This window comes from Nipponia nippon, unplaced genomic scaffold (assembly GCF_047370975.1).
Source record: "Nipponia nippon isolate SJK-2023a ecotype South Korea unplaced genomic scaffold, ASM4737097v1 scaffold_37, whole genome shotgun sequence".
NCBI classification, from domain to species: domain Eukaryota; kingdom Metazoa; phylum Chordata; class Aves; order Pelecaniformes; family Threskiornithidae; genus Nipponia; species Nipponia nippon.
Genome location: NW_028262355.1, coordinates 2,681,176 through 2,707,558, shown reverse-complemented (window position 1 = coordinate 2,707,558; position 26,383 = coordinate 2,681,176). Strand labels below are relative to the sequence as shown.

At 41.9% G+C, this 26,383-nt stretch overlaps 1 protein-coding gene across 12 annotated transcripts in view; it reads right to left on the bottom strand.

Moving 5' to 3' along the window:
* Positions 1-26,383, bottom strand: part of NEDD4L (NEDD4 like E3 ubiquitin protein ligase) — a 193,368-nt gene that overhangs the window by 73,879 nt on the left and 93,106 nt on the right. For 5 of the 12 annotated variants that reach the window (XM_087772788.1, XM_087772789.1, XM_087772791.1 and 2 more), the window contains one exon: positions 26,323-26,376. In XM_087772788.1, the coding sequence (XP_087628914.1) occupies positions 26,323-26,376 (54 nt within the window). Of the gene's footprint in view, positions 1-21,380; positions 23,705-23,728; positions 24,068-26,322; positions 26,377-26,383 lie in introns of those variants that run through there. The other 7 variants (XM_087772781.1, XM_087772786.1, XM_087772787.1 and 4 more) reach the window with 4 other exon arrangements.

The window sequence follows — 26,383 nt, the reverse complement described above, 5'->3', positions numbered from 1 at the left end:
TTTACATTGCAAACTTCAGTTTTGTTGTTGACTGTATATTGGGGGACTTGGTATTTTCTATTTTTAATTCACTTTTACAAATAGCTCTGCTGATAGAGGCTCTACATGAAATTTTGCTTTGGGGACAGAATTTACTACCTAACAGTAATATAAAGTTATTCGGTGTTTGTGTTCAACTGCAAGGTATACAATTTAACCATGGAAGTGGGTTTTCCTATCCCAAATCTCTAAGTGAGGGTAAAGCAAAATACAAAGACTAGTTTTATTTCCTAAACAATTACCTCCTGTTATCCATTTGTACAAAAATAAATGAATACTTACTGTTCCTCTAATAGCGTTCATGGAAACGTAATACAGGAACAGTGTCAGTGTCCACAATACTTTCTTTCTCAACGCAAAGTCAAGTCTGTGGTGGGGACACATTAATGTGAACAATGCCTTCCAACTACGAGCTACCTCTTTAAAATTTGTCAATTTACAATGCTTTGTAACAACTTGGAAACAGTAAAGAAAAACCAGGGTACATCAGGTGTATTAACAGACTCCAATAGATTTATATGTATTATTCTGTATGTGTTAATGACACCCCCTAGAATACTGTGCCGCACACCAGAATGAATTTATTCGCATTCAACCAGATCTATCACGTCCTGACTTTTACTTTAAGACTTAATTACCGTAAACCCTCTAGTCTCATTTCCATCCATGAAGGATAGTTATATAATGGGACGCTGCACAATTGGTTCCCAGGATATTAGATGCACTTGTGCGTGCTTGCTCAAGACCGATGATCTTGGACGAGATAAAGACGTTTAACACGCAGACAGAGGCCCTTCACGACTCAAACTAGAAATAAAAGACATCGTGTTTAAGTTGCAATTTCAGAGATGAGGCAGTAGTACTCCAAAATTATCACAGCTGAGTGAAAAAAGTCTATTTCCTAGCAGGCACGGAGAACCACAACAACCAGACCCTTACCTGAACAGATTAAGCAAGCTGCAGTACATAAGCATAAATTATTTAAATTCTAGAAGATTTCTCTTGCATTGCCACTGCTTATTTAAACATACTAAAAAACAGTGGGCACCTATGCCAAGATCTGATGCATTCCTGAAACGTGAGTAACATCCAAAAAAACTCTGGACGCCGCCAGGGAAAAGACAGCAAGTTAAAGATTGAGTCCGTTCATTACAATAAAATGGCTTCCTATTTAGATCCCTATTATAATTAAATGTATGACACACAGGAGTGCTGGAAACACTTCTATTTCCTCGCTCTAACGTGGGTCACAGTTATAAAAGGCCGTATCTGTGACGTACGACAAGAGTGAATACCTGCTATTATTAGTATTACTGCATAACCACCAGCCTCTGCAAAGATGAGAATCCGTTTTTCTTTAGATATCGAACAGACCAAATGGGGAATAAGTAAAGGAGTAGCCTTGGCAGGAGGAGGGAGTTGATGCCCGAGAGATCCTTAAAACAGGCCTGAACCATGAGAGGATTTGGAAAAACAGGAACAGAAGCAATGTGCGTAAGTGAAAGAACAGGTAGAAAGTCCCGAACAAATTAAATGTGTTTGGACCGTTTCTGTCCCTTGTTCGATTAGAAATGGAATTATAGACAAAAAAAATCTCAGAACAAAAATGAAATAATCACAGAATCGTTTAGGTTGGAAAACACCTTTAAGATCATCAAGTCCAACCATTAACCCAGCACTGCCAAGCCCACCGCTAATCTGCTTACGAAGTTTCATTATAAGTCTTCAAGAAAGAACAGCAAGGCACAGTGAAAAGACAGCACTGAACCCGACCACAGATTCACAATGTGATAATCAAGTAAGCACCACTAAGTTCCAAAATGTTCAAAATATCGCGCGTGAGCTGATTTCACTTGCATCCCAAGAGCTGAAATCATGCTAGTGACAAATTAAAACGAACAAGTGAAGCCATGAGTTCATGGCTTCTCATTACAATCAGGATGGGGAATCACCACACAGAAGGAGCCATTACTGGAATCATAACGCTGAGAGAGTTTTACGTTCTTGATGACAGAAACTCCTCTGTAATTGCAAAATGGAAGACAAAAACATGGCAAACCCCAGAACCCTTACCAGTTAAGTTCCTACAGCCTTATTGATGTATTGATTTGAAGTCACTCCTACCAGCTTTTGTTTTGTTTATACCCTTCTCCATTCCTGATGGAAAGGCCTGTATAAGTTTCTCATGGCAAAAGGGGAGGTATTCACCAACAAGAGTACAGCTGGACAACCACAGCTCTGTTACGGAATACACTTCACCTGTTAGTGACGTTTAACGGCAATTTTTCTTTTAACCTCAGTTTCCATGGTTGAAAAAAGACGGGACAAATGTCTCTCCATCTTTCAGCACTAGAAGCAGCCAGTAACACAGAAGGAACAATAAGAACTGTAAGCTGGTGGGGCAATTCTGTACAATGATCTGGTCTATGACATGTCCTGGTTCAAAGAAAACTTGTCCAGACCCATGCATCTATTCAAAATCACCAGATTGCATGTAAAGGTATCGCATTTTGATAGTCAATTTGCAAAAGTGTGTAACAACGTAAGCCCATCTCAACCCGTTTACTTCGCGCTGGGTTTGGCACATTTACGAAAAGGGCAGCAGGTAAGAACAGTTTTCCAAGGAACTCTTGCTGAACCCCGCTTTTTTCTTGACAGAGTTACATGAAGTAACTTCAGGTTACACGAAGTACCATCTTGCATATATACCTAACTTAATTGATGCCTGCATTTTAAATCAAGGTATCTATATATTTTAGCAGCGTTAGGACATGATGCTATAGCCCACTTCGCGCAAGTCAGATCTTTTTAACGTCTCTGGGACATGAAAGCATTGCAAGCAGTCAAGATTTCAGAGCCATCCTCCAGCTGGAGGCCAGGCAACAGTGGTGCACCCTAGGCATCGATACTGGGTCCTGTAGTGTTTGACATCTTAATTAGCGTCCCTGATGATGGGACAGAACGCACCCTCAGCAAGGTTACAGATGATGCAAAACCAGGAGGAGCGGCTGGCAGAGCAGGTGGTTGTGCTGCCATTCAGAGGAACCCGGACAGGCTGGAGAAACGGGCAGAGAGGAATCTCGTGAAGTTCAGCACCGGGACATACCAGCTCCTGACCCGGGGAGGAATAACCCCATTCCCCAGGAAAGGCTGGGGGCTGAGCAGCTGGAAAGCTGCCCTGCGGAGAAGGGCCCAGGGTCCCGGCGGACACCAGGCTGACCGCGGGCCAGCAACGCGCCCTCACGGCAGAGGTGGCCGACAGCCTCCTGGGCTGCCTCAGGCAGAGCACTGCCAGCGGGCCCAGGGAGGCGATCCTCTCCCTCTGCTCCAAGTCCTCAAGCCTTCCCTACCTGAGTTACGGACTCAGAAAATAACGGAAGAAAGTAACATCCTCTCTTGACGTCAGGTTTGGAAAACGCAGCATAGAAATTTTTGGTTTACGAAGCAGAACTACATAGAGCACATGCAGTACTCCAGGCAAACGGTACATAACGCAAACACGCACACATCTACTAATAGCCGAGGAATTACTGCGTTTCCAAAAGCATACTACTCGGACTTAGAGGCCTCTCCAAGACCAGTTTACTAAACTGTGCTTGAAAATCTTGGGCGTTTCAAGAGATGAAGAACCAAACATTGAGGAAGGTATCTTAGCTATCTACCGTTATCCTACTATTATTCTTTCCATTAATATTCTAATGGCTCTAAAAATTTTTACCGAGTGCCCCAATACTTTTTGCCCTCAAAGCTGTATGTCTGCTGTCTTTATAAAATTAAATATGTATTGCCACTGGTACGGGGAATAAAGGCAAAAGCGTTTTTCATACTGTGAGTATGTTTGAGACTGCACAGAAGGTTTCACTAAGGAATCACTATCCCTCGTATCCAACAGAGTAAACTTTATTCAAATTCTGTATTTTTGTGTATGAAAAGGTAAAGAACTTAGAAAACAATGGTATTCAAAGTTGAAAAATTTTAGATGAGAGGCTAACTTGGTAAAGTCAGAGAGCAAAACGAAGCCAGGTTCACAAGAGGGGGACTGTTCCAAGGAGGAGAGGCTGGTGTCTCTCCAAAGTACAAACAGCTGCACTTTACTGCCTGGAACTTTCACAGAGGCCCGAAAATTCTTCATTTGCTCAGACTCATAGTTAGCATTGCTTCTTGCCTGGGAGAGGGCAGACCCTGGGGAGGATGCACAGAGGCACACCAGAGCACACAGTATTTGTGAACTGACACACAACCAACTACAACCCCAGCTACTTGTGTCATATAACTAGTAATATAGGTGGGGTGTGACCTCGAAATTCCAAGCTTATACCATAGCAAAATGGTGATAAATCAAGACAGCGTGGGACACAGAAAACACCAACAACCTTTTTTGTCACCGTGTGAAGAAAATGACTAAACAATTATGACATTTCACAAAAAGTTGTGAAATACAGTTAAATGGAAAGCGTCAGATCCCATCATCGTGGGATCCAATGCGGTCCAACGAAGGGTCAGAGAAATGCATTTTGTCTTTCAGATGTGTGGACTGGCAAAGGTCTAAAAAACTGAGAACCTAGGCCGAGTTTCCTTCTAGCCGCCTTGGACCTCCAACACAGAGGGGCAGCTGCCTTCAGCTCCCTCTGGCAGCGAAGAGATGCAGTTCAGTCGATTAACAGGTTTTTAGACCTGCTCAGACCTGCAACGATGACGGACAAAAGCCTCCAGAACTGCATTTCTCAGTCAGCTCGGTGCTTCAAGTCAGCTGCCACAAATGCAGGACCTTGCACTCACAGCACATGAATTCTGCGATCTTCCCCACAGAAGTGCCTATTTTATTTAAACTCGCTCCTTGTGTATTAGCAAACATGGATTTTACTTCCTTTCAGAATTATTCACTATGAAGTACTGCTGCTCACACAGCTCACCTTCAAAAACCAGTAATTCACAAAACTATAGCAAATGAATTTCTAAAGTGAAGTACAGCTGTAGCTGGGAACTATTTCTGCTAACACTAGTAAGCAAGTGAGAAAGGCTTGGGAAACTCTGCTATAGCGTACAATATTAAGCAGATTAAAAAGAGGATAATTAGCTGGCCAATTGTTCATTAATACTGCCTTGGGTTGCAGACACTGTGAACCGTTCAAATGACACAGAGCTTTTATTGTCTCTATTACCATTTCTTCTCCTCTTCACCAATGTACTTATCCTACCTTCTTCTTTTGCTCAAAGAGATGTCCTGCTTTTTCTGTTTCTTTTCCTCATCCTCGGCAGTTCAGCCTTTTATTCAGACTTTTGGATTTCACTATACATCTGTCATGACCAATTCTTCTATATATGTGCTTTCTTGGCAGAGAGCAATTAAGAAATATAACCCTCAGAAAAGCCAAGTACTGTTAAGAGCATAAATGTTCCCTTGTGCTAGGGGGATTTACGTTCCCTCTAAAGCTATTCCAATGCTTACAATATATCCTGGAGAACTGCAGCAACTGAGAGCCGAAAGATGTAAGAGCTCAAGATGCAGAATGCATGCAACCCTTGCAACCATGCTGAAAGACCAGCAATAGGATGGCAAAAGAAGTTAAAAATGGACATCACCTTCTCTTAAAATGTTAACTTTCGCCTCCTGCTGCTTCTTGAAGAAGGCAGCTGAAAAGTATGACAGCAGTCTTTTCCTGTGTCATCTTGACCATACACTAAGATTTGACAAGGGGAAATCACGGAGAGGCTTAGAGCCTGTGGGAATACAGCTGCCTTTGAAAAATGTTAAGACTGCGACTTCTGTGGGAATTGAACACGGACAAAACTGAAAAAATCCAGAAGTCATAATTTCTTTCTCTTAAAATCGGTCAAAAATGGAATTGCTGTTTTAATAGAGAGCTCAGAAAAGGGAGGGATTAGTGGGACATCACTTCCATAAGACATAATGTACGTGTATTCTGCGTACGCACGCGTGAGCAAGCAAATCGGTGTACTTCATAAATTTTCTAACCATTGATTCTTCTCTCTGCAGCTCTTCTTCCACAATTTCTGGTCAAATTTACTGGCTTTCTCCATATAAATTAGAATAATATTCAAGCAAAGAACTCTGCAGCAAAGAACCACGGCAACCGTGCAAAAGAAGTTCTTGAAGAACAATCATATTTTTAGTCATCCGTTGCACACACATCATCACACTGATGTAATATTCCTTTATTACTGAATAGTATTCCCGAATTCGTTTTCCTTAATATGTACACTACCGTACTAGTTTCAAAGCAGCAGTAAAATATAACAAAACATGACTCAAGGCGAAATAAAAGTCCCCAATTTTCCATTCAGTAGACAGACTAATTTCTGCTATTTCATGCTCTCCTTCAACATGCTATACCCTTGGGCATAAGCCACTATAAACAGTTCAAGGCAGTTTGAAAGACCAGTAATCCCCACAGCGCTTTGAAATTCACTGTAACTTGACCACATAACACAAGGTACTCAAATGACCAGAGACAGTTTTTGAAAGCCACTAAATGTTTATCTGACCCCTTGTGAACTCTTAATAAAATACTTGGCTGTAGGGGCAGACAAACAACAACTAACATTTATACAAGCTACAATTCCCACTGAGAGCCTATCGGTTATGTCCGGCTACCAGCATTACAGCTCCTTCACCTCAAAGCTGAATTCTCTCTTAGCCTGGGGCCGCTGAAGGTGCTGTAGCAACGTTCTAGAAAACGGCAACTGAAGTCAGCCTCGCTAAAAAGGCAGGATCAGGCTTTTGTTTAAAAACTACCCGCCAGAGCTCCAGCAGTACTTGAAAACTCTCTTCCTCCTGAATGATGTGTGAGCGTCCTACAACTTGCCAGGGATGAAAGGGAGCAGAAGGCGCATTAAGCACAGTCTCCAAGTATTCAGCTATCTTACCTTAGGACCCATCAACATGTTTATCTTGGACTGTGATGCAGTGCTTTAGGTATGTGGCTGGTGGAAGAATCGTAGACTGAGGTTAAACAAAAGAGAACAGTGACAAAGAAAAACAAGTCATGAAAGTATCAGGAGGCAGAGAAACGAGATAGCAGTAACAGAATCAGAGACAGCACGCTGACATCTATTCAGACGAAAGTTTCCAAAGGTACTAAGTACGTTCTTTCAACCATATGATCCGGGTAGCACTTAGTTCAAGAAGGCGTTACACGTGGCAGTATTTGATGTAATATTTTTGCTTTAATGATTTTCCTAATGTTAAGGAAAAAACCAAAATACATTGTAAGAATTCTAAATGCCACATTTATCTGACAGAAGAATGCATTACACTTGGTATTTATTAGGACACTGAGGAGAAACATGGCTATACACTGACCGGAGAGGAAGAAAACTACTTTACGTTGAGGCCACTGAAACGCTGATTAGCAGACAGCTAGCTAGTCTTCATAATCTCTTTAAATGAATGCTCATTTACACCAATACATGTTCAACCTCTTTTTTTCTTGCCGAGACAAAGAACTTTGAGGCCTGCTAAGCTTTAAAGGTTAGAAATGACACATTTGTTCGTAACAGAAAGGACAGTCTGGTCTTTCACATTTCCAGCTCTGAAACAGGCATGCCCATGCTTCCCTACGAGACCTTGTTCGGGAGCCCCTTTTCAACTGGGATTATATTTTGCGTAGAGGAAGAGCGCAGTGTCTGAGTTTATACTTTGGATTGTTCGATGACTTACGCTGTTGCTAGACTACTCCTCAGCAGCGACCCTTTGGCGAGCTCACAACCTGATACAAAACAACCCCTCCAGACAATCTGTCTTCCTACCCTAGCTCATGCCTTACGACAGGAAGCTAAAACCAGCCCCATCTTAACGATTTCATTTGGTCAATGATTTTTTTCCCCTCTAATATAACTTGTTTCTGATGGAATTTAGGAAGTTATGAAAATTCAACTTAGAATAAGATGAATTTTTGTTTAATTAATTCTTCAAGAAAAGGATAGTTACTAATTCATGTAGGTCAGCCAATAATATTTACTGCAAAGTCTTTATGCGGGGTAATTACTCATTTAAATTTCAGTTAAAAAATACAGTAGGGTAACTGGTAGTGTAATCTCTCAGGGTGAAAAATAAAGAACACAGGGAAAAAAATCCTGAAAAATTTGTTTCGTGTCACTTTTTTTTTTTTTTAAATCAGCTACCAATCTATTTTGTTTGTAGCCTGAAATTCTGCACAATGAGTTGATGGTTATATATTTAAAATTTGATTACAACAAAAAGCAGGAAGGCCAGAACTCCAGAAATATTTGGTCAGAAATGCTAATCCCTGTAAAATTCAGGAATATGACAAAAGGCAAAGAGGAGTTCTCTCCAATTCCACGCTCGCAGAAACTCATTTGAAGGAGGCTGCCTTTGCTGGGGCAGGGAACACAACGCAAGGAAAACACACACATCGGCTCCATGGAGAATGGAGCTGGCGCTGCAAACTGACGACTCCGAATTCTTTTCTCCCTCCTCTTCCCGCATCTGTTTTGGCTGGCATCCGACACAAGAAACCCAACTGATGTCACCTGCCCAATCCAGCACTGCTGGAACTCACTGCTCAAGACAACAACAAACCCGAAAGGCAGGCAGACAGCTCGGCGCTTTGGGGAAAGAGAGGCAGTTTAGGCGGAACCGCTGCCTGCAACAGCGCAGCGCGAGCTCGCCAGCCAACGTTCTCTCCGGCCGCAATTGCTGCTCTGTCGCCTCGCAGATCCCCAGCTCCTGCTCTTTAGCGAACGGGGCGGCGTGTGGTGGGTCACAGAACAAATAAATCAGTAACAAATGCTGCTCGTAACAGACGTGGGAGGAAAAAAAAAAAAATCAAGCATTTTGAAGTCACGTGCAGGGAACAGGTCACATGCAGCTCCCAGAGACAGTGCGTTTTGCAAACAGTCCTCACGGCCTTGGGGTCTCCTATAGGATAGGGAAGGAAGGCGTTGTTCCCTGCACAAGGCTCTCAAACAGAGACACACCTCGTTGCGCACCCCGCAGTTAGAGAGTTTAACTGCCCCCTCGGTTTCCACGTGCTCTAAGCTTCACGATAGAGGAACTACTTGCGGTAAGATTACACTCCGTAACTCCAAGTAAGTAATAAATTAGATGTGTATTGTAATAACACCCAGTTTTCAGTATCAGGACAAATTAGGTAGGATTGATAAATTTCAAAGATATCAGGTCCTCCTGTGGGATGAAGATGCATCTATTTAACAGAAAATTAAAATATCTTACATTTTTACGTACCGATACGCTCTGCAAAGTCAGGCAGTTAATTCAACAGTATTTACAAGTCTATACAGGGAGAGCAACCAAATTCTCTACAGAAAGCCTTCTCCACCCTCTTTGTTTGATTTCTCCTAAGTTAACAGAAAACTAAATACCAAAAACCCAGCACAACGCAGTGCTAATTCCCTAAGATAAATCCACCACAAGGTTTACTGTGGGAACGGCAACAGTAAGACACAGTTTTCGGTTCTCTTACTAAATATAAAGCAGGTAAGGTTTGCTTTCACTTAAGATGTGCATTAGGGCAGATGTCGCAAGGCCAAAAAGGTATTACAATATGGTGACATCAGACAAACCCACATCTGTTAAGACCAGTCTCCCGCATCTGAACGGTTACCCTCAGGTTCTCCCACGCTCGGCTAGGCTATCATTACCCACAAAGCCCACATCTGCGAAGAACAAAAAAGTTATATGTCACTTGCTCAGTTAAGGTCAAACACTTGAATACAGTAAATTAAAAACATGTAAAAGACCTCAATTAACGTCACCACAAATTAATTGATTTCCGAAAACCTCTTTGGTTTTGGGTTTAAGCACCAAATTGTGGCTGCTTTTTTTTTATTTCATACTTCATGGATTACTAAAAACTTTCAGAAGTTGCTAGTATACAGACTCACTTCAAAGAAATGGGAAGCGCTTGAAAATGGAAATATAATTTATTTCGTTATGAAATTTTTATTCCCAGAATTGACCCAGTATTTAGGCCCCGGATTACATCCAAACTGATAATTAACTATGTTTTAAACTCTACTTCCATTAGAATTCCTACCATTCCTCATTTTACTTGTTCTTTTTTAGTGCTGTACGTGTGACTGCACACAACTGATTAGAGAGCAAAAAGGGCAGCAACATCAGAAGCAAGGAGAGAGCCTGACTATTCAATGGACATACGTTAAGAGACGAAAGTAATCACAGCACTGGCGTCAGACTTGTTTTCCAAAATTCAGAATCAGAAGATAAGTCTTAAAATAAAATGGCTACCTTTGAGGTACTTTTGAATCATAACGCCATAATACCATTCATCCTGGGATCAAGAGAAAACGTTCAACATATTTCTGAATGTAAATCAATAAAACAAGCAAGTATTAAGTACATTAATATCTCACTGTCAAAAACCCAACAAAGTCCACCTTTTCAAAAGTGCATCAGCCTGAGTAACACCCGGAAAATGCGGACAGATTTGCATGTCTCCTTCGAAACAGTTTTTCCTCCCTGATGTTAGCTATGCAAATAGAAGCAATCTTTTATTGAGAGTACAGATTGTCCTTTCAGACGAACAACCGTCTTCAGCACATTTCCTTCACTCGGTAGCATTCCTTTACTGAATCTCTCCCACAGAGAAGTACGTTCAGAGAAAGCTCAATTTACAGTTCAGAGTGGCTTTGGTCGTCGTCCGTCCCCCCGTTCCCCCCGAGCTGAATGATAACACTTTATCTAGAGTAGGAGACAAAGCAGACAATCTGCAGCATGGTGCCAATATACAAACCAACCAAAATAATTTCTACTCTAAAATAAGTGAGAAATTAAAATTCTTCCAATGACTCAGAAAGCTTAATAATCGCAGAAGTTGACAGACATAATCCTGAGGACTAGAGGACTTGCTACCACTTCTGAAGACGTCAGAAATTTCTGCATGCTTATCTGTCAATAGAGACCAGTCTGCAATATATAGTACATTGAGACCTACACACTCGTCGCTGAGCAAATAAATTCTGCAGCATAGCTGTGCCGACTGGCAAGCTTTCCTAGTGGCAACCAGACAATGCTGTGCTTTGAAGGTGTATTGTTTCAGCAAAGCTTGTATCTGTCCCAAATTGCCCATCTCCCCTCATCCCGTTTAAAAGGATTATTTGTTCGCTGCTCTGCCTCGAACAGGGCTTTGGCTGGAATTGCTGCATTGCGATTACGGTTTGGGATTATGTCCCACACTCTAGCAGATAGGTGTTGTAGAGTAACATTTACGTGTGGACCGTACCTATGGTGAAAATGAGCTCTGAGCAGCCGGCCTGAGCAGCTCCCGTTTCCCTCAGAAGAGCTGTTACGCTGAAGCCTTTGGAACGACTGGCTAAACGTAAGAACAGAGTAGTAAAAGGACGTTCATCAGTGCAGCTTCAACCATACTGAAGTCAACGGCAGAATTCCTAACAACTTCAGATTAGTCAAGATTTAGCCACACGCCTTCCAATCACACAAACCAGCCAAAATCTTATACTGCTGCCTGAATCTCCAACACGTGTGCGTGACAAACACAAGTGAGTTGGAGCTCCCAGAAGATGAGGCACAGACAGGTTTGCCACCTTCACTGAACAGTTTGCAGGGCTTATGATGAGCTCTTTACAGGGAGCAATTCCTACCCCTCTTCTTCGCCGAGCTCGTTTCTCATTTCTGCTTGGTAGGTTTTCCCGCAGCCTGCAGGGAACAGGAGCCCGCTCCTCTGACTCACCCCGCAGCGCGGCCGGGAGCCGGTCACACCGCAGCGCAAAGCGCTCCCGACATCAGAAGGGACTCTGGCGAGACTGGAAGTGAATCGGGAAAGCTGATAATGTCACAAGTACTGTAAACTATATAAATAAATAACATCTTTCAGAGTTACTCTGTAGCTTGATTAGCGCGCCCTGTAGAGTATCTCTTGCAATCCCCCACCTTAAAATGTCAAATAGTACAAAAAGCCTTCGCGAATTTGCGTAGGGCTACAAACCCGTATTATGGATTGCTGAATTCTGAAAAGCTGAATGTGAGTAAACGCACTGCTACATGACTGCAAGCTGCATCACCACAGATACCACAATCATTTCCCAACAAGTATAGCTCACTTGTGTTTATAATAATTCAGTGTGCTGGCAAGCACCCTCTGATAGAGTTTCTAAAAATAATGACGTGTTAGTAATACAGCAACTCCAGCAGCCTCCGCTTTCAAACCTTTGGAGAGAGCACAAGACTCTGCGCAGGTTGAAGGAGATTCTGCTCGACTTTTCAACAATCAAGTTTCATTCCACTTTCACGGAATTTGAAGCAAATAAATGCCTTGCGGCAGTATGATTCTGTGAATATAAAACCATGCTTGAAGCAGATTTCAAATAACTAAATGGTTAGCATATTTGAAATGTAGAGTCTTTACAACACTAAATACTAAAAGATACATGTATTACTGCTAAAATGCACAAAACTTAGAGTAGTTTTTCATTATCCAAGATGACATGTGCAAATGTAATGGATATAATTCTTAGCTTTGATAAGAATGCTTTAAATTTTATTTAGCAACATGAAAATATTTTAAATAATTCTGATTTAACATAATCCCTCAAATAATATTGCTATTCCCACATCTTGATATCCCGTGGTTTATATTTACAGGATGTGGAGTAGAAGTAATTTTAAAAGCAGAAAAACTTTTTTTTTTTTAAATACATGAACTGTTTTAAACACTCACTTCATGTAAAACTTAGGCTGTAACTTTCTCAGGAAAGGACTATTATCAGCCTCTGATGTCTTGCTTGAAAGGATTTTCACTGTTGGATGAATACCTTCCTTTTTCATTTTGAAGTAGCTTGCTTTTGATAATAAAAGCATTTCAAATGCCATACTCCAGAGTTTCGTGCCTGTGTGTCCAGCAATCTGTTGAATACTAACATTAATGATGAGTAAGTAGGCTCCTGTTGCATTATTTATTATAAACAGTGATTATATATTATTCTTTGCCATTAAAAACAAACAAACAACTCTCTACATAGTAGGATTAAGAACAGAAGACTTCAACAAGTAACTGAAAAGGCGGCCAGTCAGGTCATAGACGTTTATAGTTGAATCTCTCTTTTACCGAAGATAAAAATCCCACCTTATAACAAAGTTTATATTCTCTTATTCTTTTCTAGAATACGTAAAATACAGCCTGGGAATGCTAGTCGCCCAGGAGGTTATCCTTTTCAACCAGGGATGAAAGGGAAGATGAAGCTTTCTACCAAAGCAACGGAAAACCTCCGAATTTACACCACAGTATGCAGCGCAGCATGGATTTTATTTGCACAACTCATCTAATCAGAAGCCAATTTTTCTTTTGCCTTTCACTGCCAACACACTGCGCCCCCCTCGCCCCCACGGCCTGGGGAGTCGGCACATGACAGGCCTGGAAACCGGAATGGTATTTTGGCAACGATAATGCCTGGGCCTTTAATGCTAGAATTAGCTTTTCCCACCTATATAAGACGCAGCCCAGCATTTTGCTAGGTTTATAATACCAGAGAATTTAAATAGAGCAAAGATGAGGTTTTTCCTTGTTATTTATTCATTCTTTTTGGAGACAGAAACCTGCACGGTCATACTGCTGACTTTATTAATGTATTTTTCTGTACATAATTGCTGACTTTTGGAAGCTACCAATGCCATCCTGTTAGATGAAAAAAGAGATAAAAGCACCAGATTTTACACGAATGTATGCAGTAATACATTTTACAATGAAATTCAATCTGGAAACCAAGTAAACAGGATAGATTTGGGTTTAGAATAGCTTTTTGAACTAGAAGAGTCATAAAACATGCACGTTCCTAAATTCTTCATTACTTGACAGCTTTTCTCAAATAGGAAAACAGCTAGATAGTACAGAAAGCAATCAAGACTCTGTATCTGGTTTATTATCTGCAGTGTTCTGTGGCAAGATCTACACCAGAGCTGCTCTGGCTGGCACCTTCAGCGTTAAGACTGTGTCAGCATTTCCATTATAAATTGAGGGCCTTATAAACTCAGCTTTAAAGAGATCACTGTGTACTGAAACTCAGCATACCATTTTTCCATGCAGCAGCAAATAGTTTATTACTGCTATTAAAAAAAGTGATGTTATTTCCAGCTCTTCTGCTCAAAGTTTTATTCTTGTTTCTTTACAGAGAAATACCAAAAGATACAGCTTTCAGGGAGAAAAACGCCCGACAATGAAGCCTAATAAAGTCCAGAATCGTTTCCCAGGGAACTTTGAGAATGTGTAGGGATAGGGTGAAGGCAGCACTGCCAATTCTTGACTCTCTGAAAACTCGACTAAAAACTACGTATGGATTTCTTGATTCTGCAAGCTAATTTACATGCCTTGCAATGTGCTATTTGTCCTCCACTCACATGAAAAAAACAAAACAAAAATCAGCCTGCTCCGTGGTACTTTCCTTCTTGTAAAACTAGCTTCTGCTCTGCCCGTGTCTGAACACGGTAGTCTGCCCTTCCAGGACAGGAAGGTCTTTTAAGAACAGATGTGCAAGCCGATGGAAAGGCTAATTAAGAAGGGGGAAAGCGGGGGTGCGTGCGGGGATTACACAGGAACGACAGGCCCGGAGTGGGCTGTAACCAACGGCAAATGCCTCAACAGAAAAGGATGAGAAGAATGGTAATCTCTAGGCCCGGTCTACTGTGGTCAGGGAGATACCTTTCTCTGAGTGCAACCTAGAGGAAGGTTTGTTGAGGAGAGAGGAGGGACAGAGAACTGATTTTGCCTTGACAGAAAACCTAAAAACACTTGAGGAATGGAATTCATCACCTCTACCTGCAGATGTCAACAAAGTCCTTATCTGCACAGAACAGAGGCTTTCCAGATAGTCATCTGCACTCCTTGTATAGCAAGGGGAAAGAAGGAAATTCATAGCACTATTCATTCGAGCTATTTTAAACATCTAGCTAAGGGCAACATGAATTATGTGCTAGAAATGCCTATTAGAGTCCAGACAGCAGCTCCTGAAGTAGGTCTCCAAACTTAGACGTGTAATATAAAAGATGAAATCGTTGTGTAGCATTAGCCCTGCGTAGCACTGGCAGAGAAAGCAGCCCTCGAACACTTCCCACACCGCTTGCCTACTAATGCCGGTGCGCAGGTGAGCCGTACTGATTCTGCTGTCCTCAAAGAGACGTGGGAAGAAATACTTGCTTCTCACATAGCTTTTGCCTGTTTTAGAAGACCTCTGAGTTTTCAAGAATATGCTCCTGGTATAATGAAGGCTAGCTGAAGAATGCTGTACCGCGCTCAGGAATTGCTTCTGAAATGGAAGATGCAGAAACAGCTCGGCATGGCTCAGCTATGAGCATCACACACTGGATACCAGAAGCGTGAACGCAGCCCATTTCAACTTTCTGCACAGCTAACTGCCGCTACGCCTGCACGGATGGATGAACAGACAGACAGAAGGAAAGTCTTTAATGCCAAGTGTGTTTTCACTCTGCGTGTTAGATCTTAACGGAGTGACTGCTCGTTCTAATATACTTCATCACCCCCATGAAAACAGGACAGGCAGATAAACAGTTATATATACGCGTTACTTAGGAACAGGATTTGCCCCATTTTGTTCTATTTATTCTTTGCAGTTCTCGGACATTTAGACTTGGTTCAGAAATTATAAGAGAAGCAATTAAACCTCTTTTCCAAATTCAAAAGCACCACCATTTTCCATACCGTCTCAAGTCCTAGAAAAGGACCGGCGCGGGGGCTAGTTAAAGATGATGGATGACGTCCGATGAAGTGCTGAATGCTGTGTCAAGGACAGTATTGCCCACAGAAGTGGGCAAGAAGAGCAACACCAAAAGAGAAAATTAAGATCTCTCTCTGTGGACTGCATTAACTAATCTGAAACAACTAAACTCTTGCAATGGTTATTTGAATGGGCGGGGGGGAGGAATCACTTTTCATTTTATTTCATCTTTAAAGATGGCTATCAGTTTTTTCTTGTGCTGATCAGCAACACATAAACCATTTGGTGCCTCAGTACCATCTCAGGAAGGAGACTTAGCCATAGTTTACACTGAAGCATTGAAGGATTTGGTTTTTCCCATTTCTTTTTTTTAATCAGATGGATCAGTTTATGTACAAAAGTAAAAAAAAAACCAGAAAATTCAATCCAGAATTGAATTTCATACTAACCAAAATATGTCTCTCATTTTGCAAATCACACTGGTAAAAATACAGAACAATGTTATTCCTCCACTGCCCTTTTAAATTGTCACACAGTGGTACAGCCCTTGTAAATTAGGGCTTAGCACAGGGCAAGTACAGACAATTGCTACTTGCCATTAGAGCTAGGTCAGGTCACGGGATGGAACGGCTAGTTCAGAAATTCTTCTCTTCCAACCCACTGGATCCAAGACAGACTAAAAATTTGAAACAAATGGATAAGGAAAGTGAATACTTCAGAAATATGGCCTAAAGATGTGGCCAACAGAAGCTCCGCTACAAACTCATCCTCTTCAAAGGACTGCAAACAATCAAATTTATTTCACCTTCTTTTGCTTCTTGCAGTGAAGGCTTAGCTAGCTAACGGTGATTCAGATGTCTCTCCTGTGAATATCACTGTGCACAGCAAACTATCTCCAGTTAAGAGAACAGCGATCCACAATGCTCAGAGTGGTAACGCATAAGGCAATGGTATATAGAAAGATAAAGACGATAGCATAGTAGCACTAAAGCAGACGCTTGCTATTGAAAACTATCTAATTTGTGAGACTGCCTACAGAATAAATATTCAAGCTAAAAAAAGCACCATGTTTGTCATCCCTTAACTAGTCTGTATTTTTTATTTAAATATATTACATTTTTTCCAATGTGTAAAATTGAATAAAACTGTATTTCCCTCACTTGATTGTTTTTTTCCCCTCCAGCCATTAAAAAATCATCCCAAGATTTCCATATTACAGACTATGAATGTCAAGAGCTTTTGACCAAAACCAGAATAATAGTAAAGACCAATCTAAAGGCAAGTTAGTCGGCATTTTTTCCCTTTTATTTGATAATATATGATGTAGTATGTCACGATCACATCCCTTTTCTGACAAATTGCTGGCAATATATACAGCTGATGGGGCGGCTATATATACTTTTCTGCATGGAGAATTTGTATTCATTTCTGAACATGAGTTCCTATATATCTGATATTTATTCACAGTCCAACTAAGGTAGAAATATTGTAGTAGGGTTTCACTGTGTAAGGAAGGTCTATTGAATTCTTCAGATATACATTTCTAATCCTAGACGGAGCAGAAACGTGCATCTTTTATATACACGATTTAACATGAGATACTATTTTAGTAACACTGTTGAACACTAGAAACTTTTCACCCTCAGTTCCTCTACAGCCATCAGCTCTCTCACTGACCTGCTTTCTCTTAGGTCAAACCCACAAACAAATAACCCCCAATATGGTTAAACAGATTCGACTCATAGCTCTCCTAGTGGGATATAAAAGAGGATGCGTCAGGGTTTTAAACTTGCCTAGTAGTAGCAATTTTCTGAGTGGACTGCTGTCTATTCTTTGCAAAGTTTCGCCCTCACGGCGATCTATTCCGAATAACCAGGGTAAGAAGGGGTTACTAGCAACTGTTTTACGCTGAAGGGGTATCGCTGAAACTAAGAAGAATGGCAAGTGGAACGAAAGAACTGAGGAGCATTCATCCCCTCTAGAAAAAAATAAACTGTCAAAACCCATCGTGCTATATGTCATAATATAATAATGCCTTAAAATACATTATCGTACGATTCTGAATAAGAGTTAAGATTTTTCCTCATCTGCATTGCAGTCATGTAATTGTCAGTTGCTAATTACTAATTTTGTAGAAGGCTTCTAGCAAACAACTCTGCCTTTCCCCTACACAGCTTTATCAACAGCGGTTGGCTCTGCTCTGGGTGATAAAAATTATTCCTGATCAAACACAAAGCTAACCACTAACATATCTGAAGTCCGCTGCCTCAATGATACGCAGAGGTCTCCCATGAAAGCATTTCCAGTAAAAAATGGAACCGGTATCCCTTTCCCCACCAAAATTCAGGGTATCCACAGAAGCGTGAAGTTTTGAATGACCTCCGACGCAGGGAAGCGGACCTCACGGCCTTTGGGGGAGGCAGCACCAGAGGAGCAGCCGTTCTAGTTCCTTAATTCCACCGAGTTCCACATTCTGCAGATGAACTTTGTCACCACCTCCCAGAGTCCGCCTGAGAGCCGTCACGTGCATTGCACGTGTGAACCCAACCCTGCTTCCGCTTTCACGTAACGGAAATTTTGCCCGCGACAGTGTCTCAGCCAGAGTTTAGGCAACCGATTGCCCGTTTGCCATACGGCACCAGCCCGAACGAGGCGCACGTCTTCGGTGCCCGCATGCAAGTCTGCCGGCCGCTGCGCGATGCAGAGTTTTGGCCCTTCGCGACTGCTGAACTGTGTTTATCCTAGCTTGCTCTTTTTGGGTTTCATGCCCCAATCCCAGCTGATATCTTAGCAGCATAAGTAGATTCTCTGTACTTTCACAACAACATTTATTCTAAAATTATTTCTAAGAAAGGAAAATAAAAGCCGAGTTGTGAGAAATGCAGACTTGCTGAGTCGAGAGTTGCCATTTCTGTTTGTTAACTAAATATAATACAATACGACTACTACAACGTTTTGTTAAGGCACTTTGTATTTTTATCACAACAAAGATGCCTTTGTCAGGTCTCTGAAACAGTTGTCCAATACATGAGATTTTTGAAGTGTTTCCCACAAATACAGCTATGCACTCACAGACCCCGAATTACAAACAATGCGAGTATTTGTTATATGCCACAGTATACATACACACTTAGCAGTAGCCTATTGCGTTACGTATGAAATATCATAGTAGCCAAAAGAATTTGTAACAAGGCTTCCAAATAAAATTTTTCACAATTGGACATAAGCTCACACTGTACTTAATATTTTATAATGACTTGTAATGAAATACATCCTGCTTGCCCAAAACCACTTCTGTCTAAAACAGAAGATATTTGAAAGGTCATAAACACTTGGTAGCAGTAGGACTGCAGACGCCGCTTGAATGTTTTCACTCAAGATAAATAAGGCTGTAGCAGCTGCTGCTCACAGCCCCAGGCCCATGCCCTGTATCAATCAAATACACACAAACTTGTTTAACTGGAAGAGTCTAGATTTTTTTTTTTTTTAATGCTAGCAACGATAAAACATTGCAGTTTTTCCCTTCAGCTTAATAGAACAAATATTTCAGGCACACCCTTACTTAGCATCGTAGGTCCTCCAAACAAACTTCTGTGGGATAGATTAAAAATGACACCTTGCTAAAGAATGTTTTATATGTAGACAAAATAAAGCAAAACTTTCACCAAAATGCTTTCATTCCCCACACTTCCTATGGCATCTTGCCTAGCCAATCACCTCTACCCACAGTATTTCTGGGCTTACTACAAATATGAGAAACCACCACAAAGAAGTTTTAAGTTTCAATTAATTCTTTATTTTTGAAACTTTTTTCACTAAAGAATGCCAGTACCATTTGGACTGAGCGCCTCTGTGACTGCCATGCTTCATGGCTGACTAAATTGATTCCGCATGGTAACTAAAACTAAGAGCACATAGGAACAAATTTCATAATTCTCCTGTGGAAACACTGAAGTATGTCTTTGGTATGTGAATCGTTACCACAGCGAGGATCAAAGAAGTGACTCCGGGGACAGATCCTTTAGGAAAACGAGCACTGCTGCAGAGACACGGGGGCACATCCCTGCAAGGTGCACAGATCTGTAAACCTCTGACGCTTTTGTACTAGGTTTGACGTACTGTAGCTACTTACGCAATTGGTTACGAGGGTTCTCCGTAAACAGCTATTGTTGGAAAGGAACAAGGGATAATAAATAGGAAAGAGAAAAATCAGACATACTTTTTTTTCCCCCCTTTCATTTTCAGTATGAAATTTAGCGTCATTTTGGCATGAGAACACTTAACGTACTGTACTGCACACACGAAAGTCAAACAAAGAAGAGAATCAGTGAAGTTTCTGCATTCCCAATTTTTCTGCTGAAATGTTCTCAGGCTGGCAGGAAAGGTACTATGCACTGCTTAACAAAATTGCTAGCTTATAGAGACTGAAATGAAACCTGTACTGGCAAGGGATGATTTTTTTTTTTTTAATTTTACTTTTTTAAAATAAAAGCTTAGGGATACTTTGTGATTTTGTACTCACAATGTCTACTGAAGAGCTACAAGAAGGTTATACTGGCACAACGTGGAGACTGTTAGCTTTTTCATAGGAAAGCTGCAGAGTCATCATATGGCCTTGCTGCAGTGAGCAGCTGTCTTTCTGTGCTACATTTCACCGAACGAAAGCGCAAGAGAACGAGAACACACAAGCAATGAAGACCAAAATCTCTTCTAGTGAATCTGTTTTCACAGCTGGAGACAGAGTGCTTACTATTCTATATACAGCATCACTGAGCTTAGGAACTCAAGTGGGCAGTGTTAAATTGCACAGTAAAGCAATTTAAGCAAATGACTAATCTAAACCCTTAAGTTTCATTCCTACTTTGGTCTTTTTAAAAGTGGCTTAAAAACATGAAACATCAATCCCATTGCAACAAAGGAAAACCAGAAGATTAGCCTTGTCACCTTAAAGCAAAATCCAGGCAAATACAAACAACAAGACAGTTTACTAAGTTGTGCCAAGCTACTGGTACAGTTGTTTGATCAGGACTTGTGGCACACAAAAAACAGGACACAGTTTTAATTTCCAGAAGGTGTTCCCCCCCCCCCCCCCAAATTACTATAAGAAAGATTCCCCCCCCCCCAAATTTCTTGGTACCTTATCTGCTAAGTCAGTATCTTGATTGGAATTATCCTAAGATTTCTATAGTCTTAGCTATTACTGCGTTACAATACACATTTTGAAATTGTGTAGAAGTACACACGTGTGTACATTATACTTAGAAAGTGTCAAAGTGCTTGTTTTTAAAAACAGAGTGCATGAAGAAGTCTTCACGCAGCAAGGTCTCGGCCAACTAACACGAACACTTAATTTGTCATTTGAATGTTCTGATCTTTAAAAATCTTTCCAGCTGACGTAACACTGAATTAAGAAACATGCGTGACATTAGGATCTCAAAATATTACACTGGATGTAATCATAACTGAGAGCAAAGTTACATTAGATTAGAAATAGAGATGATTCGTGGCTTGCTCCAGAGAAATGCAGAACATTCTAGCACTGACAATAGAAGTGCTGCTGTTGCCTCAAGCCTAGAAGCCTTGGTACGGCAATGCTGTACGTCCTAGCGGGGCATATTCAGCATCATACTTACTGCGGTGCTGGCTGTTGTAGGACCAGGGGTGCCACGGCCCTCTTTACCAACAACCTGATTTTGTTCCTCAGGACCACGGGTGACAAGAATTCTGAAGTGCTGCTGCCTCGTCTTTTGATCTGGTCTGATTTTAAACAAGCATCCCTGCCCTTGAGGAACCCGCTCCACCGAATTGCTTCTAGATATTTCTGACCCATTCCTGCCATTTCCGTGCAGTTCTGAATTCAATCCATCATCTGTGGGGCTAACTTCTTCTGCTGGCGGCTGGACAGGGTAGGAAGTACTCCTTTCTAGCCGTATCCGAGGATACCTCACCAATCTGTCCCCTTTTGTTCCAGTAAAACCAAAGTTATATTCGCCTCCTGCTCCCGTACTACTGGTCTGCGGTTGCTGTAACTGGAGAACAAAGAACTTTTTCCCCGAATTTGCTGACATATCTGGCACATGCTGCAAAGACCAGCGCCGGGGTTCAGGGGTGGGAGCATTATTTTGAGCCTCAGGACCAAAGGGCAGTAGAGTAACCTGAGGCACGTCTGCACTTGAAGCCCGATGCTGAATCCTCACACCGCTTATGTTTAAACCCGAAGCTGCTTCATTTGCCTCATCTTCTCGGGTTGTTGAAGCATCCTCACTCTGGTTATTAGAAGGGATAGTACAAAATATTCTGCGATTAGAGCAAACAGTTCCATTAATCTGTTGCCCTAACTCTTCCGTCAGCCTGGGCGGAGAATTTTCAGGAGTCACCTCTGGACTGCTCGGAGAAGAAGAGTGGTTTTCAACAGGGGATGCATAATGCTCCCGAAAGTCTGAGAATTTGCAAGGAAGCGTCTCCTCAGGAGATTCCAGGGTCGTACACTCGTCCGCGCAGCCGTTCGCAGCTTTGCGCTGAAGAGAGATCTGCATTGACGAGCTTCTCGTTGGACGCACATCAATACTGTTCAGCAGCTGGGGAATAAACATGGATGTACTTCTCTTTAAGGAGCCCACTTCTTGCAAATCGCCGCCACCACCATAATCTGCTCCGTGTCGGGAGAAAGCGTGAGGACTGTTTCTTCTTGGCAAAGTGTGGAATGCCATGAAAAAGTCATCTTCTCTCTCCCGGTCGAGGATCTCTGATTCGGGGGCTGTGTTGCTTCGCCCAGAGCCAAAATGAAACCGCAGCCGATGGGCCATGGTTTTACAGAGAGAAGAAAAGGAGAGGGAGAACAGCAACAATTCAGGCACTGCCAGAAGTTAAAAACCAAAGACATAAACTCCAAGAAAAAGTGTCCCATCTGCCAAACTGTTAGCACTGCAGCCCTGATAGCGACAGATAGCAGAAATAGCCCAAGTGGCAAGCAGCATTCCAGGCATGATTGGGTAAGAGCAATCAGCGCTCCTACACACTGTGACATAGGGTAGGGTGGTGGGAGTCACGTGGCCTGGTTCCCCCTCTCCAATGTAAGCTGGTGGGGGTTTTGTTTTTTCTTTTTTTTTTTTTTTTTTTTTTTTTAATGCCAGCAAGAGCCTGAAACAGCACCTTCACAGCTGCTCCTTTTCCATCAGAGAGGAGCGGCCCCAGCGGGAGAGCTCTCACAGCTGACTAAGGCAGCGAACACACTCGGCGCTGCTATAAATCTAAACCACATCACATTCACAAGGCGCATTTGTATAAAGCACACACACAAAAATTTAACTACAACAAGCCCACTTCGATTTAGTGTTAAAGTTTAAGTCAACGCCACATGCAAATGAGAAATATTATTTCAAGCTTAACATTTTGGTGTGTGTTACAGCATTAGGCTATCATGGCAGAACATGAATAAATATAGCACGGTTATGCTTTCAATTTTAACTGTGCTCATAACATGATTAAGCAACAAACTTCTTGCCTTTAAAAAGCCACAACTTTTACATTGTCCCTACAAACGCAACATAACCTACACTACCCTGCGCAGTCCCTTTTAATAATTAAAAATTACGACAAACAAAGCAATCGTACATATGGCAAAGATTTCTCACACAATAAAAACAGCAGAAATGTGCAAGATGGCAGGAGATAAAGTTTCTTTTTCAGTTTTACCAGGCAGTAAAGACGAGTGAAAACCGGAGACGGGTGTTGCATGTCGTTTTGTACCGATTTGTCTTAAACACCGTACAGAAACTCTGCCCATTGCTGGCCAGCCTCCAGTGAGAAAGTTAGCAATATTACCACGAGTGTGAGTGCCAGCACGGAATACAGTTACGCGCTCTGAGAGCCAAAAGACCTCAGAAGAAGAACAGGCAGACAGGATACACCCGAATGTGAAACAAACACCCTAAATCAGCTCCATTACAACCCCGAAACTCGGTGGTCTGAGGATACTCACATTTGAAGTGTGCTCACAACAGCACTTGTTAGCACATACTAGAAAAGAAACTCTGTTTAGCAAGAAGCGTAGCTTCATTTCAATACACGGACATTTGTTCCCTGGGAGAACTTGAAAGCGTAAGTTTTGTCAACGGCTCTGAAGATTCGTAGGTGGAGGGTCAACGCTCTGTCCAGACATTTAAACCTCTGTTTGCAAGCAGCTTGTTTTCAAAGACAGAAAATGACCAATCACAAGAGAAATGGGAGCTTGAAACGATGCAACTGCCAACAGACAGCACAATCCCCTATTGTTTTAAGTGGACTGCGAGCCAAGAAGATGAAAAACGTGAATAGCTTCTACACAGCAACAGTACTGCAGATTGCCTTGTGGAAGCACAGGTGTCAGTATTATTTTATCGCATTTTTCAGATAAAACATATTATCCAAGGACACAGTCTCTCTTTGCACCGAAGATGAAGCTCGCGTCGTGTATTCTCTGTTTTGATTGGTGGACAGAAAGGAAAGGGCTACTGCAAAGACAGAAAGTGCTTTGATAACCTGGGAACGTGAAGAAGAAAAACAGTTCTTGTCAGAAAAACCATGTGAGTATTGACAAAACGTATTTCAGAGTAAAGCCAAAATAATCAGTTCATTCTGTAAACATAACCTGATGGAAATCTGCTACTCTCAAAAGCCCAACGTACGTGGCTTTGTCAATCGCTCAGAACACCTACTGAAAGGAGAGCAACGGCTCCTAAAACGCAGGTTGCTGCCTTTGCAGGGAGGTTACAAGCCCAAGGGCAGACTGTCCACAGAAGTAGGATTGCAGGAAGAATAAACAGAGAACGGTTCAACAATAAAGGAGTACCTAAACTGCCCGTATAAGGCCAGCACTGCATACAGGAACTCAAAAATCTGAAGCAACGTATCTGAAATGAGTACACCAAACCTGACATTTCTCAGCTGCCACTGCATATAGTGTTCCCCTGAACCGCCACCCTGTGCTGTCCGCAGGGACGTCCCCGGGCATGCCACTGCCCTCTGCGGGCCAGAGCCAAGCCTCTTCCACCAGTTCTGCCCTGTCCTCCACGCCAACACAAATGTCTTCCAGCCATCCCCCAAGACACACGCGAGCCACGCAGTAATGTCAGCCCAGCCCTGGGCCCGGCCTTGCAGACTGTGCCCTCACAGTTACGGCTCCAGGCCTTCTGCTTCAGCATTGTCTGCATCAGCTGGCAATGGGAGAGGACCTTAAAGCTGGGAAGAATTGACCAATGATCTCCTTTAAGTTCAAAAGGTATAGGACAGTTTTAATAGTGCAAGTGCTCGTTACGATCATTATATGTCAATCAATATGGTCACAGTCAGCCCACTCTCAATGCACACTGTCACAGATTTACCAATTTACTTCCTCCTAAAGGAGGTTATAATCATTTGGCTGCAAGTCCTTTTTTTCCCCCAAAAGATTACAGCTTGTATGTTTTTCTTCACTCTACATTTAACAGGAGACAGAGGAAAAGAATATATTTGTTTGAAGGCAGATTTTTCTATACCTTTTTTTTTTTTTTTTTTTAATAAAAGGATCTTCACAATACTGATCCTAATTTTCACAAAGCAAACAAGCTTAGTAGAGATTGTACTGCACCCAACCAAGAAAACATAACACTTGATCTCATAAACAGAGAGATGGTGTTACAATTTTCAAACGACAAAAATCCAAAGTCATTCACCCAGTATGCCATCGCACTGGCGTATTTAACCTAATATGTTTAGAATGCCCGTGTCACTTATTCCACGTATGGCTGCATGAAAACCTCTTCTACTTAATCGTACTTAACCATAATGCACTATGAGGGCGGTGAGGTACCCGAACAGGTTGCCCAGCGAAGCTGTGGATGCGCCATCCTGGAAGTGTTCCAGGCCAGGCTGGACGGGGCGTTGAGTAACCTGGCCTAGTAGAAGCTGTCCCATACCATCTTTAAGGTCCCTTCCAACCCAATCCATTCTATAATAACAAAGCAAGAAGCAGCAAGATGCGGGAAGACTTCTCTAGAAGAGTTACTGCATGAGACAAATGAAGTTCAAAACTAAAAGCACTAACAACATGCTGAGCGTTATGAGGCAGAGAATTGAAAACATAACAGAGAGCATTATTTTGCCATTACCTTAGACCTTCATACACCCACATCTCGAGTACAAGGTGCAGCTCTGGTAACCGCATCCCAAAAAAGGATGCAGACGTATTAAATGGTACAGGAAAGAGACACTAAAATGATCAGAGGATGAGGCAGCTGCTTTGTAAGTGACTAAAAAGGTTGGCACTTTATCAGTTTGCACTGGAGAAGCCCAAGGAAGAATGTGATGAGGTTTTCACTGTCGGAACACTGGGTTAAGGAGGACCATTTTGGTTTGACCCAGCAGAGTACTACTTTTGTGTTTAATGCTCTGACTATCAGTCCCAAAACCAGATGCTTTTTATGCTTCTCTCTGCATTTCTTAGCACACCGACTTAAACAACAGACAAAAATACACCTTTAAGACGTGCTCTATTTTCATCACCTGCATTACACGGAGCCTTGTGACTAGTGAAACGCAATCGAGACAAGCACTCACCAATCTGTTTTCATCAAACACTTCGAACAGGAGACGATGATTGGTTGGGTTTACCTATGAG